The sequence below is a fragment of the Salmo salar genome, chromosome 14 (genome assembly GCF_965601325.2).
Source record: "Salmo salar chromosome 14, fSalSal1, whole genome shotgun sequence".
Lineage (NCBI taxonomy): Eukaryota > Metazoa > Chordata > Actinopteri > Salmoniformes > Salmonidae > Salmo > Salmo salar.
The window spans coordinates 80,368,550-80,385,120 of NC_138304.1; the positions used below are offsets into that span (position 1 = coordinate 80,368,550).

Consider the following 16,571-nt stretch of genomic DNA (forward strand, 5'->3'; position numbering starts at 1 on the left):
TGCTGAGTTAGCCATGCTGGTTAAGTGTGCCTTGAATTCTAAATAAATCACAGACAGTGTCACCAGCAAAGCACCATCACACCTCCTCCTCCATGCTTCACGGTGGGAACCACACGTGGAGATTTCCGTTCACCTACTCTGTGTCTGACAAAATCGCGGCGGTTGGAACCAAAAATCTCATATTTGACCCATTGCTCGTGTTTCTTGGCCCAAACAAGTCTCTTCTTCTTATTGGTGTCCTTTTGTAGTGGTTTCTTTGCAGCAATTCGACCATGAAGGCCTGATTAACGCAGTCTCCTCTGAACAGTTGATGTTGAGATGTGTCTGTTACTTGAACTCTGTGAAGCATTTATTTGGGCTGCAATTTCTAAGGCTGGTAAGTCTAATAAACTTATCCTCTGCAGCAAAGGTAACTCTGGGTCTTCCTTTCCTGTGGCGGTCCTCACGAGAGCCAGTTTCATCATAGCGCTTTATGGTTCTTGCGACTGCACTTGAAGAAATGTTCAAAGTTCTTGAAATGTTCCAGATTGACTGACCTTCATGTCTTAAAGTAATGACGTCCTTTCTCTTTGCTTATTTGAGCTGTTCTTGCCATAATATGGACTTGGTCTTTCACCAAATTGGGCTATCTTCTGTATACCACCCCTACCTTGTCACAACACAACTGATTGGCTCAAACGCATTAAGGAAAGAAATTCCACAAATGAACTTTTAACAAGGTGGCAGGTAGCCTAGTGGTTAGAGCGTTGGACTTGTAACCGAAAGGTTGCAAGATCGAATCCCCGAGCTGACAAGGTAAAAATCTGTCGTTCTGCCGCTGAACAAGGCAGTTAACCCAGTGTTCCTAGGCCATCATTGAAAATAAGAATGTGTTCTTATCTGGCTTGCCTAGTTAAATAAAGGTAGAAAAAAAGGTACACCTGTTGATTGAAATGCATTCCAGGTGACTACCTCATGAAGCTAGGTGAGAGAATGCCAACAGTGTGCAATGCTATCATCAAGGTGGCTACTTTGAAGAATATAAAATATATTTGGATTTGTTTAACACCTTTTTGGTTATTCCATGTGTTATTTCATAGTTTTGCTGTCTTCAGTATGATTCTACAATGTAGAAAATAGTAAAAAATTAAGAAAAACCCTTGAATGAGTAGGTGTGTCCAAACTTTTGACTGGTACTGTATATATGTATAAACCTTTTTTGGTCGGGGGCCCCTAAGCGACCGCTTATGTCTGGAGCTGGCCCTGACCTTCCAAGGTGGTTTGAAATCAGATACAAATTTGATTCCCGGCCATGCGACTTGTGTCTAGCGATCAAATCTGATCTATTTGCCCTCGTGGTTTATAGACTGCTATTTTACATATCTTGTTGCTTGCTAGTTACTCGGTTGACAGTTTGACAAGAACATGTATTGCTTACAGACAAATTAGTGAATGTGCTAGAAAGCTACCTAGCTAGCTAGTTGACTGCTGTGGCGAGCCATAAAGGACTCGTATTGAAAATAGTTTCACTTTCCTTTGAGGCTTTAAGTGTTCTAACACTATGACTTTGAACATTCAAAGTAACTGGGAACATCCATGGTAGGCTTTGTTGTCACCTTAGCTTGGAGAGTCAGCATTCCAAAACAACACAGCAGCACCCACCCGTAGCACGTGCTCCAGCAGGTATATTTCACTGGTCACCCCCAAAGCCAATTCCTCATTTGGTCGCCTTTCGTTCCAGTTCTCTGCTGCCAATGACTGGAACGAATTGCAAAAGTCACTGAAGCTGGAGACTCATATCTCCCTCACTAACTTTAAGCACCAGCTGTCAGTGCAGCTCACAGATCACTGCACCTGTACATAGCTCATCTGTAAATAGCCCATCCAACTACCTCATCCCCATACTGTTATATTTTGTTGGTCCTTCGCACCCCAGTATCTCTACTTGCACATCTCACTCGTGTTTAATTGCTAAATTGTAATTATTTTGCCACTATGGCCTATTTATTGCCTTACCTCCCTTGCACAAATTGTATATTGACTTTTTTTCCTATTGTGTTATTGACTGCATGTTTGATTATTCCATGTGTAACTCTGTGTTGTCTCACTGCTTTGCTTTATCTTGGCCAGGTTGCAGTTGTAAATGAGAACTTGTTCTCAACTAGCCTACCTGGTTCAAAAGGTGAAATACATTTATTTTTTAAGACAGATGTGAGCACTAGGCCTTGCAGTGTGGCCTAAAAGGCAAAACCGATCCATTGATAAGCTGTTCTATCCTCCGATGCGCTTTGGGAATATGGGCCTAGAACCCTAAGGCCATTGGCTGCATTTAAACAGGCAGCCCAATTCTGATCCTTTTTTCACTAATTGGCCTTTTGACATATCCGATCTGAAAAAACATTTTGCGATTGGTCTTGACCAATTAGTAGAAAAAGATCAGAATTGTGCTGCCTGTCTAAATGCAGCCATATAAATTGTGTGAATTGGCACCCGATAATTTCTCATCTCTTGTTGAAATCAGAATAGGTGCTGTGGCAATCTCGTGTGCATTTCTGACCGTAGCGCCTGCCCAACTAGATGCTTAAGCGTTGCATCCAGTGGTTGTGCCGCGTCCAACAGTGCATCAGATTGCTGTATGTGGTTACCCGAGTTAAATACATTACCAGGCATTTTAAGATCTGGCATACATCTGCAATGTAGTCAGGGAGGAACTTGACCAAAGCCTTTCCATTGACTTTGAGGCTAGGCGTACACCAGACTAAACCCAAAAACTTGGGTTTTAGCACCAAATTATCCTTGTGGTTAATAATGGAAGTCTCACAACAACCAAAAATAAAAAAAATAGGGGGCGGGGTTTAAGGAAAAGGACCAGTTAGAAATGCCAGTGCCGATTTCTGGTTCCAGGCCGCCAGTGGAGGTTGAGGGAAGAACGGCGCGAATGGCAAACACGGGTTTGATACCATTCCACTGCAGTTACCACAAGCCCGGTCTCCCCAATTAAGGGGCCACCAACCTCCTGTGCAGTCCACCCCTTCCTCAGACCCTTTATAGCCGGAGTTCACATTGCAAGCCCAATTTCTCAGAATGCCCTGTAACTTACATGCTCAATCAGGAACCTTGGGACAGAGTCCCATTAATCCAGGATGTGCTGTCTGGCTATGCAAACACCAATACAGACCAAAGACTACGCTAGGAAATGTCAGTTGGCAGCAACATGCAACAGTGAAGGGGCTCCATACCAAGTGCAACATTCTTGTTGGTTGAGCCTACTACTGAATATGCCCCCTGATCATGTGTTGCCCTTCTACATTGCTGGGCACTCACTTTAACAAATGAAGGCAATATTTCAGATTACTCTAGCATGTAGTGCATAATGGTGAAGACAGAAAGTCAGTCGAAGTAGCATTAAATCATTTATTTTTCAAAGAGATTAACAGGCATCATCTCAGTGTTGTGGTAGTCTCTTCACTGGTTGAGTTCGCCAGGAGCAGATGTGGTGGTGCTTATGTCACTTTGTTGTAGGGGCATCCTCCTTGTGTGCTGGGACATCAGGACTGGCACCAACCTCAGTGAGTTGGAGTGTGCTGCTGCTTGGAGCAAGTCTATTATGGGCCACCACGACAACAGCGCCTTCCAGTTCTAGAAATAGATATGGACTGGGAACATATTCCTTCTTTATGAAACCACATCAAAAGCTCTGAAGTCAGATATTTAAAAGTGATACTGGCAAGTGCCATGTGCAGGTTGACATTTATTGAGACGGTATTGTCCTGGAGGCAGAACTTAGCGATTACCACTAGATGGAAAGTCAAAGTTGGCTACATTGTAACAATGTATGCTTTTTTGGTTTTAATTTAATGTTAAGCATTAGGGTTGGCAGTGAGGTTAATGTTTAAAAATCATATTTTATTACTTTGTGGCTGTGCCAGCTAGTGAACATTCTGCGGAGCCATCCCAATAAGTGCTAACCTGCTTGCCATGTGCAGGTTATTTCCCTCTAAAATAGCAGTACCATCATCCCATACATACCCTTTCAATAGGTTCCAATCTCATTCTGATCCTTCTCTTCACCCAGACCCTCTTTCTCTGTGGTAACCTCAAGGTCTCCAATGGGCTCAGGTGTAGGAATCAACTCAGGGTCTGGGGTGGCCTCCAGCTCTGAGAACAGACTATTTAGCACAGAGCCTACATGCAATTATCATACATGCAAAACAGTAAAGTACAGTCATTACCTCTTTGGGCAATTAGTTCTTTCTGCTTGATGAAGCCATCATATGTTGCAGAGCTAACGAGACCGTGCTTGTTGTTGGGTCCGACCCTCGGGCCCAAGGGACTAGCCGCATTTTGGGATTGGGCGAAATAAGGTCCTGGAATTAAATGTAACAGATTAACACAGCCAGTGTTGGCAGAATTGCTAGCCTATAGGGATAGGAAAAGACAGGTGTCCGAAGTGGCACCCGATGACCTATAGAGTGCACTACTTTTGGCCAGTGCATCATGGTCTGGGCAATAGTCGAGACATCCTGGTTGCCTCCCACACATTTTAAAAAAACTGGCTTCACACTTCTGTACCTACTGGAATGCGAGTTTGGCATAAGTCTGCCTATGTCACTACCTGATCCGCTTGAATACATACAAAATAGTAGCTGCAAGATGGAGATCAGTTCTTTTTAATGAGTGCATTATGCAAGTGGCTAGTTTGCCTCAACTACCTTCACTAAAACCACTGCAAAGGTATTCCCTGCAAAATTTGGTTTCAAATCATGACGTTCTGCTATGTCTGCCTCGTGATTTGTTGGGAGAAGTTGCCAAACGAGTCAGTCATTGAAGCCAGACCCTAGTCACTGCTGTTGCCTAGGGTTGGGTTATCAAGACTACCTGTTCAAAGGTAGTGCACTACATAAGGAATAAGATTATGCCATGTCAGAGTCAAATTACCTCTCTTGAAGTCCATGCCACTCCAACGACTGCCAGGTGATACGGGCTTCCTGTCCCCTGTTGAGGCAGGGAAGCCAGGTATATCGATACCTCCACTCATCCGTGGAGATGTACGCTTCTGTTTACTTGGGAGGACCATTATGGGGCCCAAAGTAGTATCCTGGCCCCATACTAAAAGGACAACACATTCATTAAACACACCTTTGCAGTCAAGACACTTTCAATTAGTCTTCCCTCAATTTCCATCTCAACCATATTGGAGAAGGTCCCAGCCCTGCAATGTGTTTTGAGAAGGTAGTGACAGAATAGAGGGATTAAGATGTCAAATACACCTTTCTTGGCCTTCATCCCAATACTCCAATTGTCACCAGAGACTGGGGGTTTGTTGCGGTAGATACGAGGTTCAAGTTGGCTACCACCTAGTCTTGGACTGAGGGGACGTTGTGCTGGAGCTTGATCAACCCCCTTCTGTCTACTCAGGCTTAGACAATGCCCACATAGCAAATCATTCTCATCAGCAGACCTCCATCTGAAATGTATGAAAGATCTACTCATGGACCAAGAACACACCATTTTTTTTTAAATGCTATGGTTATTCCAGTGAATAGGTCACAGCCCAGTAACAGTAGCTAAGGAAATGTGACTTATCCCACCTGCCATCAATGAAGGAGCATGCCTTGTTGCTAGGCTCTGCATGGTCCATGACAGGGACTGCCATAAGGTGGCAGGTGATGTACAGCTGTAAAAAAAACAGGATGAGCAAAACAAAGATGCAGAATCACAGTAGCCTACATAATGTCTGTAAATTATGTAACTGTAGAATAATTTTACTACAGTAGCCGTAATGGCCTCTACAATATCTGTTCTTTTTTTAAATACCGCCCTCACCTCTGCCCCGTCCTCCTGGTAGAACCTAAAGGCATCAATGTGGAACCCGAGCTCGTTGTCCTGGGTTCTACGCATGAAACCAGAGCGGGAACCAGGCAGCTGGGAATCCGTCAAGCACCTGGAGGGAGATACATATTGGGGCATCTTCCTTAGTAACCAATTAAGAAGTCTCAAAGAAACCGCCAAGCACCAGTTGACTACTTTAAAAATGGTGGAAGCCCTCAAATGGCATATTCTATCGTTCTCTACGGGCCAGCCGGAGAATAGTCGTTCTAAGCCATTTTCCCCCCTGCTTACCCATCACTCTCAATGAAGACATATCTAGGGACAGAGTTGCTATCAGGGTCCAGTGTGGCCACGCAGCTGCTAACAAACACCCTGAGCCTGGTGTGGTGAGCAACCCTGACAGACGCCTCAATGTTGATGGGATCACCCAGGAAGTAGACTCCAGAACCCCGCTCATAGAGCCAGTCACCTGGAAAGGAAATGGCAGTAAAGACAGGTTATCCAATAATGAACTAAAGGAGCCTAACATTACTCCTTATAGTCCAAGGACCATCTGTTTAGATGTGAATTGGCCCTGGCAGCTAAAGCCTCTATTGCAGTATAGTTCAAGAAACAAAGCCCTCTTGCATATCGCATCAAAATCACTTCACACGCGCAACACTTAGTTACTCTACACCATTTAGTTGTAGCCGACAGTATTTCAGTGACAACACGTTTGTGGCGTCAATCTTCCGTTTATACACAGGTGTTTGAAGACGCAGATAACTAATTAGCACAGGTACGCCTCTGTCTTCTGTATGTCAACCATTAACAAGCACTGTCACATGGAAATATGTCCGTGTGGGAGGGAACCCTATAAAAACGTGTAGTAATTGAACTTTCTTTGAAAATGTGTCGCTGATGTGAAAGACAAGCGATGCGTTTTAAAGTTACGAACGCGAGTCGCTATTAAAACTACCCCGGCCAGAACTTATTGTCAATAGGCGCTAAACTAGTGAGCATCTAATATTGGATTCAAATGAGGGGTTTGTTAACAGGGCCATGTTTAGTATGCAAACTGTATAACGTTGCAGATAGAAGTGTCCCCCATAAGTTGTCTGATGTGATTCCGTATTTTGCATGTCAGAAGAGCATTTGTGCTACATAGTACATTTATATTTGAACATTCAATTCACGGGTTTTACCAAGCTTCTGGGAGAGCGCCATTGTACCCTTTAGATTATCTGAATGTTCAACAAAATAGTACCCTGCGAAGTGCAGCCCAGGATTCATATACCCACTTGTCATAAGCTTCAATGAGAACTGCAGGGTGTCTTCAGCAGACACTGTGGCGGTGAAAGGGATCCAGGTCGGCTGGAGAGAATAACTGTCCAAACTGTACTTCCTGAAACAGAAAGTACAGGCCGGTAAATAAACCAATAGGTCAACGCAGGATTCATATGATCATCATACAACAGTATAGCCTAAACTCACCTTTCATAATGACACTCAATTGGGATTACAGCACCAACCATTCGAATAACCCCATCTGGTGTGGTTCTGGGTGTATATCTGAGGAGGTTTGTGTAGATCAATGAGTCTTCGGTTATCTGTGGATTCACAAAGCAGCATTTAAGAGAAGGTTGTTTCAAGAAGTCAACTACTAGAGAAAAAAAAAAATATATATATATATATATATATATATATAGGTATATTACCAGGTTCTTGGTTCCACAGTCCGAAAGTGCTGCAAATATTCTGTACTCATCTCCGGCTGCTGACGCTGTTGCCCTACAGGGCTCTTGGTCTTGGTACTGTTCAACTCCAAGTCGCAGGTCATCCACGTCGATTAGATTACCGAGTTGAAACAGATCAGCCTTCACGACTATCTCCATGTAGTCTGAATGGCACGTCACAGCGACAGTTTCTACTCGAATTGGCCTTGAAACTGTTTGTTGGAGTGGAGGCTGTTTAAAGCGGGGACGATTGTCAAATTGCGGTGTTCGCCTTGGAAGTTGTTGCCATGTGTCAGTGCTATAAGTATATGACAAAGCAGGAGAGATTAAGAAGTTTTCCACAAGTAAAAACCAAACCAGTTGCTTGAACAATAACCTGAGCGCGTTTGCCATCATGAGTCCCACGCCAACAACTACTGTGACTCTGTAGGTTAGAGGACAGCGTGCCTCTGCTATGCTACAATTGATGAAACAGAGGTAGCTTTTAACAACCAACCAGGCTGCACACCTGGGCTGGATTACGCCCTAATTGGGCCTTGCATCTGATTAGTCAAGATCTTTAATTGGCACGCATGTTCAAATCAAATCACATTTTATTTGTCACGTACACATGGTTAGCAGATGTTAATGCGAGTGTAGCGAAATGCTTGTGCTTCTGGTTCCGACAGTGCAGGAATATCTAACAAGTAATCTAACAGTTCCCCAACAACTACAACTAATACACACAAATCTAAAAGGGGTGAATGAGAATATGTACATATAAATATATGGATGAACGATGGCCAAGGTGCAATAGATGGTATAAAATACAGTACATAAATATGATATGAGTAATGTCATATTACACCATGAGTCGTTAATCATGAAGCATACACCTCCGTCCTTCCTCTTCCCAGAGAGGTGTTTATCTCTGTCGGCGCGATGCATGGAGAAATCCGATGGCTGAACCGATTCCGACAACATATCCCGAGAGAGCCATGTTTCCGTGAAACAGAGAATGTTACAATCTCTGATCTCTTTCTGAAAGGCAACCCTTTCTCGAATTTTGTCTACCTTGTTGTCAAGACACTGGACATTGGCAGGTAGTATACTCGGGAGCGGTGGGCGATGTGCACTTTTACGGAGCCTGACCAGGAGGCCGCTCCGTCTGCCCTTTCTGCGGCGCCGTTGTCTTGGGTCAGCTTCTGGGATCAGATCAATTGTCCTGGGTGGTGGTCCAAACAGAGGATCCGCTTCGGGAAAGTCATATTCCTGGTCGTAATGTTGGTAAATTGGCGTCACTCTTACATCCAGTAGTTCTTCCCGGCTGTATGTAATAAGACTTAAGACTTCCTGGGGTAAGAAATAATACATTAAAAAAACCAAATACTGCATAGTTTCCTAAGGACTCGAAGCGAGCCGACCATCTCTGTCGGCACCATCAGAGGAACGCGTTCTTGTTTGCCACGTTCCTCTGCCCAGGCGTGGCACGTGATACGTGGCAGATCTTAAAACGCCTGGATACGTATTTTACATATCAGCTAACACATCATATGTTATAGCAATCTGTAGTGACGGGAAACCAAATCTTTCTGTAGGCTTCAGCGCTTTCACCAAATTGGGCCCAAAAACGGTTAATTACTCGGAGGTCATTGTCTGTTCACAATGCACATTAGTGACATCTGCTGGTCAGCAATAAATATTTTAGATTTTAGATTCTTCAAAGTAGCCACCCTTTGCCTTGATGACACCTTTGCACACTCTTGGCATTCTCTCAACCAGCTTCACCTGGATGTTTTTTCTTGAAGAAGTCTTGAAGGAGTTCCCACATATGCTGAGCACTTGTTGGCTGCTTTTCCTTCACTCTGCGGTCCAACTCATCCCAAACCATCTCAATTGGGTTGAGGTCGGGTGATTGTTGAGGCCAGGTCATCTGATGCAGCACTCCATCACTCTCCTTCTTGTTCAAATAGCCCTTACACAGCCTGGAGGTGTGTTGGGTCATTGCCCTGTTGAAAAACAAATGATAGTCCCACTGAGCGCAAACCAGATGGGATGGCTTATTGCTGCAGAATGCTGAGTTAGCCATGCTGGTTAAGTGTGCCTTGAATTCTAAATAAATCACAGACAGTGTCACCAGCAAAGCACCATCACACCTCCTCCTCCATGCTTCACGGTGGGAACCACACGTGGAGATTTCCGTTCACCTACTCTGTGTCTGACAAAATCGCGGCGGTTGGAACCAAAAATCTCATATTTGACCCATTGCTCGTGTTTCTTGGCCCAAACAAGTCTCTTCTTCTTATTGGTGTCCTTTTGTAGTGGTTTCTTTGCAGCAATTCGACCATGAAGGCCTGATTAACGCAGTCTCCTCTGAACAGTTGATGTTGAGATGTGTCTGTTACTTGAACTCTGTGAAGCATTTATTTGGGCTGCAATTTCTAAGGCTGGTAAGTCTAATAAACTTATCCTCTGCAGCAAAGGTAACTCTGGGTCTTCCTTTCCTGTGGCGGTCCTCACGAGAGCCAGTTTCATCATAGCGCTTTATGGTTCTTGCGACTGCACTTGAAGAAATGTTCAAAGTTCTTGAAATGTTCCAGATTGACTGACCTTCATGTCTTAAAGTAATGACGTCCTTTCTCTTTGCTTATTTGAGCTGTTCTTGCCATAATATGGACTTGGTCTTTCACCAAATTGGGCTATCTTCTGTGTACCACCCCTACCTTGTCACAACACAACTGATTGGCTCAAACGCATTAAGGAAAGAAATTCCACAAATGAACTTTTAACAAGGTGGCAGGTAGCCTAGTGGTTAGAGCGTTGGACTTGTAACCGAAAGGTTGCAAGATCGAATCCCCGAGCTGACAAGGTAAAAATCTGTCGTTCTGCCGCTGAACAAGGCAGTTAACCCAGTGTTCCTAGGCCATCATTGAAAATAAGAATGTGTTCTTATCTGGCTTGCCTAGTTAAATAAAGGTAGAAAAAAAGGTACACCTGTTGATTGAAATGCATTCCAGGTGACTACCTCATGAAGCTAGGTGAGAGAATGCCAACAGTGTGCAATGCTATCATCAAGGTGGCTACTTTGAAGAATATAAAATATATTTGGATTTGTTTAACACCTTTTTGGTTATTCCATGTGTTATTTCATAGTTTTGCTGTCTTCAGTATGATTCTACAATGTAGAAAATAGTAAAAAATTAAGAAAAACCCTTGAATGAGTAGGTGTGTCCAAACTTTTGACTGGTACTGTATATATGTATAAACCTTTTTTGGTCGGGGGCCCCTAAGCGACCGCTTATGTCTGGAGCTGGCCCTGACCTTCCAAGGTGGTTTGAAATCAGATACAAATTTGATTCCCGGCCATGCGACTTGTGTCTAGCGATCAAATCTGATCTATTTGCCCTCGTGGTTTATAGACTGCTATTTTACATATCTTGTTGCTTGCTAGTTACTCGGTTGACAGTTTGACAAGAACATGTATTGCTTACAGACAAATTAGTGAATGTGCTAGAAAGCTACCTAGCTAGCTAGTTGACTGCTGTGGCGAGCCATAAAGGACTCGTATTGAAAATAGTTTCACTTTCCTTTGAGGCTTTAAGTGTTCTAACACTATGACTTTGAACATTCAAAGTAACTGGGAACATCCATGGTAGGCTTTGTTGTCACCTTAGCTTGGAGAGTCAGCATTCCAAAACAACACAGCAGCACCCACCCGTAGCACGTGCTCCAGCAGGTATATTTCACTGGTCACCCCCAAAGCCAATTCCTCATTTGGTCGCCTTTCGTTCCAGTTCTCTGCTGCCAATGACTGGAACGAATTGCAAAAGTCACTGAAGCTGGAGACTCATATCTCCCTCACTAACTTTAAGCACCAGCTGTCAGTGCAGCTCACAGATCACTGCACCTGTACATAGCTCATCTGTAAATAGCCCATCCAACTACCTCATCCCCATACTGTTATATTTTGTTGGTCCTTCGCACCCCAGTATCTCTACTTGCACATCTCACTCGTGTTTAATTGCTAAATTGTAATTATTTTGCCACTATGGCCTATTTATTGCCTTACCTCCCTTGCACAAATTGTATATTGACTTTTTTTCCTATTGTGTTATTGACTGCATGTTTGATTATTCCATGTGTAACTCTGTGTTGTCTCACTGCTTTGCTTTATCTTGGCCAGGTTGCAGTTGTAAATGAGAACTTGTTCTCAACTAGCCTACCTGGTTCAAAAGGTGAAATACATTTATTTTTTAAGACAGATGTGAGCACTAGGCCTTGCAGTGTGGCCTAAAAGGCAAAACCGATCCATTGATAAGCTGTTCTATCCTCCGATGCGCTTTGGGAATATGGGCCTAGAACCCTAAGGCCATTGGCTGCATTTAAACAGGCAGCCCAATTCTGATCCTTTTTTCACTAATTGGCCTTTTGACATATCCGATCTGAAAAAACATTTTGCGATTGGTCTTGACCAATTAGTAGAAAAAGATCAGAATTGTGCTGCCTGTCTAAATGCAGCCATATAAATTGTGTGAATTGGCACCCGATAATTTCTCATCTCTTGTTGAAATCAGAATAGGTGCTGTGGCAATCTCGTGTGCATTTCTGACCGTAGCGCCTGCCCAACTAGATGCTTAAGCGTTGCATCCAGTGGTTGTGCCGCGTCCAACAGTGCATCAGATTGCTGTATGTGGTTACCCGAGTTAAATACATTACCAGGCATTTTAAGATCTGGCATACATCTGCAATGTAGTCAGGGAGGAACTTGACCAAAGCCTTTCCATTGACTTTGAGGCTAGGCGTACACCAGACTAAACCCAAAAACTTGGGTTTTAGCACCAAATTATCCTTGTGGTTAATAATGGAAGTCTCACAACAACCAAAAATAAAAAAAATAGGGGGCGGGGTTTAAGGAAAAGGACCAGTTAGAAATGCCAGTGCCGATTTCTGGTTCCAGGCCGCCAGTGGAGGTTGAGGGAAGAACGGCGCGAATGGCAAACACGGGTTTGATACCATTCCACTGCAGTTACCACAAGCCCGGTCTCCCCAATTAAGGGGCCACCAACCTCCTGTGCAGTCCACCCCTTCCTCAGACCCTTTATAGCCGGAGTTCACATTGCAAGCCCAATTTCTCAGAATGCCCTGTAACTTACATGCTCAATCAGGAACCTTGGGACAGAGTCCCATTAATCCAGGATGTGCTGTCTGGCTATGCAAACACCAATACAGACCAAAGACTACGCTAGGAAATGTCAGTTGGCAGCAACATGCAACAGTGAAGGGGCTCCATACCAAGTGCAACATTCTTGTTGGTTGAGCCTACTACTGAATATGCCCCCTGATCATGTGTTGCCCTTCTACATTGCTGGGCACTCACTTTAACAAATGAAGGCAATATTTCAGATTACTCTAGCATGTAGTGCATAATGGTGAAGACAGAAAGTCAGTCGAAGTAGCATTAAATCATTTATTTTTCAAAGAGATTAACAGGCATCATCTCAGTGTTGTGGTAGTCTCTTCACTGGTTGAGTTCGCCAGGAGCAGATGTGGTGGTGCTTATGTCACTTTGTTGTAGGGGCATCCTCCTTGTGTGCTGGGACATCAGGACTGGCACCAACCTCAGTGAGTTGGAGTGTGCTGCTGCTTGGAGCAAGTCTATTATGGGCCACCACGACAACAGCGCCTTCCAGTTCTAGAAATAGATATGGACTGGGAACATATTCCTTCTTTATGAAACCACATCAAAAGCTCTGAAGTCAGATATTTAAAAGTGATACTGGCAAGTGCCATGTGCAGGTTGACATTTATTGAGACGGTATTGTCCTGGAGGCAGAACTTAGCGATTACCACTAGATGGAAAGTCAAAGTTGGCTACATTGTAACAATGTATGCTTTTTTGGTTTTAATTTAATGTTAAGCATTAGGGTTGGCAGTGAGGTTAATGTTTAAAAATCATATTTTATTACTTTGTGGCTGTGCCAGCTAGTGAACATTCTGCGGAGCCATCCCAATAAGTGCTAACCTGCTTGCCATGTGCAGGTTATTTCCCTCTAAAATAGCAGTACCATCATCCCATACAGGACAGCGTGCCTCTGCTATGCTACAATTGATGAAACAGAGGTAGCTTTTAACAACCAACCAGGCTGCACACCTGGGCTGGATTACGCCCTAATTGGGCCTTGCATCTGATTAGTCAAGATCTTTAATTGGCACGCATGTTCAAATCAAATCACATTTTATTTGTCACGTACACATGGTTAGCAGATGTTAATGCGAGTGTAGCGAAATGCTTGTGCTTCTGGTTCCGACAGTGCAGGAATATCTAACAAGTAATCTAACAGTTCCCCAACAACTACAACTAATACACACAAATCTAAAAGGGGTGAATGAGAATATGTACATATAAATATATGGATGAACGATGGCCAAGGTGCAATAGATGGTATAAAATACAGTACATAAATATGATATGAGTAATGTCATATTACACCATGAGTCGTTAATCATGAAGCATACACCTCCGTCCTTCCTCTTCCCAGAGAGGTGTTTATCTCTGTCGGCGCGATGCATGGAGAAATCCGATGGCTGAACCGATTCCGACAACATATCCCGAGAGAGCCATGTTTCCGTGAAACAGAGAATGTTACAATCTCTGATCTCTTTCTGAAAGGCAACCCTTTCTCGAATTTTGTCTACCTTGTTGTCAAGACACTGGACATTGGCAGGTAGTATACTCGGGAGCGGTGGGCGATGTGCACTTTTACGGAGCCTGACCAGGAGGCCGCTCCGTCTGCCCTTTCTGCGGCGCCGTTGTCTTGGGTCAGCTTCTGGGATCAGATCAATTGTCCTGGGTGGTGGTCCAAACAGAGGATCCGCTTCGGGAAAGTCATATTCCTGGTCGTAATGTTGGTAAATTGGCGTCACTCTTACATCCAGTAGTTCTTCCCGGCTGTATGTAATAAGACTTAAGACTTCCTGGGGTAAGAAATAATACATAAAAAAAACCAAATACTGCATAGTTTCCTAAGGACTCGAAGCGAGCCGACCATCTCTGTCGGCACCATCAGAGGAACGCGTTCTTGTTTGCCACGTTCCTCTGCCCAGGCGTGGCACGTGATACGTGGCAGATCTTAAAACGCCTGGATACGTATTTTACATATCAGCTAACACATCATATGTTATAGCAATCTGTAGTGACGGGAAACCAAATCTTTCTGTAGGCTTCAGCGCTTTCACCAAATTGGGCCCAAAAACGGTTAATTACTCGGAGGTCATTGTCTGTTCACAATGCACATTAGTGACATCTGCTGGTCAGCAATAAATATTTTAGATTTTAGATTCTTCAAAGTAGCCACCCTTTGCCTTGATGACACCTTTGCACACTCTTGGCATTCTCTCAACCAGCTTCACCTGGATGTTTTTTCTTGAAGAAGTCTTGAAGGAGTTCCCACATATGCTGAGCACTTGTTGGCTGCTTTTCCTTCACTCTGCGGTCCAACTCATCCCAAACCATCTCAATTGGGTTGAGGTCGGGTGATTGTTGAGGCCAGGTCATCTGATGCAGCACTCCATCACTCTCCTTCTTGTTCAAATAGCCCTTACACAGCCTGGAGGTGTGTTGGGTCATTGCCCTGTTGAAAAACAAATGATAGTCCCACTGAGCGCAAACCAGATGGGATGGCTTATTGCTGCAGAATGCTGAGTTAGCCATGCTGGTTAAGTGTGCCTTGAATTCTAAATAAATCACAGACAGTGTCACCAGCAAAGCACCATCACACCTCCTCCTCCATGCTTCACGGTGGGAACCACACGTGGAGATTTCCGTTCACCTACTCTGTGTCTGACAAAATCGCGGCGGTTGGAACCAAAAATCTCATATTTGACCCATTGCTCGTGTTTCTTGGCCCAAACAAGTCTCTTCTTCTTATTGGTGTCCTTTTGTAGTGGTTTCTTTGCAGCAATTCGACCATGAAGGCCTGATTAACGCAGTCTCCTCTGAACAGTTGATGTTGAGATGTGTCTGTTACTTGAACTCTGTGAAGCATTTATTTGGGCTGCAATTTCTAAGGCTGGTAAGTCTAATAAACTTATCCTCTGCAGCAAAGGTAACTCTGGGTCTTCCTTTCCTGTGGCGGTCCTCACGAGAGCCAGTTTCATCATAGCGCTTTATGGTTCTTGCGACTGCACTTGAAGAAATGTTCAAAGTTCTTGAAATGTTCCAGATTGACTGACCTTCATGTCTTAAAGTAATGACGTCCTTTCTCTTTGCTTATTTGAGCTGTTCTTGCCATAATATGGACTTGGTCTTTCACCAAATTGGGCTATCTTCTGTGTACCACCCCTACCTTGTCACAACACAACTGATTGGCTCAAACGCATTAAGGAAAGAAATTCCACAAATGAACTTTTAACAAGGTGGCAGGTAGCCTAGTGGTTAGAGCGTTGGACTTGTAACCGAAAGGTTGCAAGATCGAATCCCCGAGCTGACAAGGTAAAAATCTGTCGTTCTGCCGCTGAACAAGGCAGTTAACCCAGTGTTCCTAGGCCATCATTGAAAATAAGAATGTGTTCTTATCTGGCTTGCCTAGTTAAATAAAGGTAGAAAAAAAGGTACACCTGTTGATTGAAATGCATTCCAGGTGACTACCTCATGAAGCTAGGTGAGAGAATGCCAACAGTGTGCAATGCTATCATCAAGGTGGCTACTTTGAAGAATATAAAATATATTTGGATTTGTTTAACACCTTTTTGGTTATTCCATGTGTTATTTCATAGTTTTGCTGTCTTCAGTATGATTCTACAATGTAGAAAATAGTAAAAAATTAAGAAAAACCCTTGAATGAGTAGGTGTGTCCAAACTTTTGACTGGTACTGTATATATGTATAAACCTTTTTTGGTCGGGGGCCCCTAAGCGACCGCTTATGTCTGGAGCTGGCCCTGACCTTCCAAGGTGGTTTGAAATCAGATACAAATTTGATTCCCGGCCATGCGACTTGTGTCTAGCGATCAAATCTGATCTATTTGCCCTCGTGGTTTATAGACTGCTATTTTACATATCTTGTTGC

At 43.7% G+C, this 16,571-nt stretch overlaps 1 protein-coding gene across 1 annotated transcript; it reads right to left on the minus strand.

Annotated features, from left to right (window-relative positions):
* Positions 1–3,379: 3,379 nt before the first annotated feature.
* Positions 3,380–8,003, minus strand: LOC123739196 (zona pellucida sperm-binding protein 3-like). Its single transcript, XM_082961202.1, has 11 exons — positions 7,509–8,003; positions 7,285–7,400; positions 7,092–7,195; positions 6,103–6,280; positions 5,806–5,923; positions 5,571–5,656; positions 5,250–5,446; positions 4,918–5,088; positions 4,212–4,346; positions 4,009–4,137; positions 3,380–3,635 (listed from the first exon to the last, which is right to left on the minus strand). Exons 1-10 carry the CDS (start codon positions 7,920–7,922, stop codon positions 4,013–4,015), a joined length of 1,644 nt encoding a protein of 547 aa, XP_082817328.1. The 5' UTR covers positions 7,923–8,003; the 3' UTR covers positions 3,380–3,635; positions 4,009–4,012.
* Between the last annotated feature and the right edge of the window lie 8,568 nt (positions 8,004–16,571).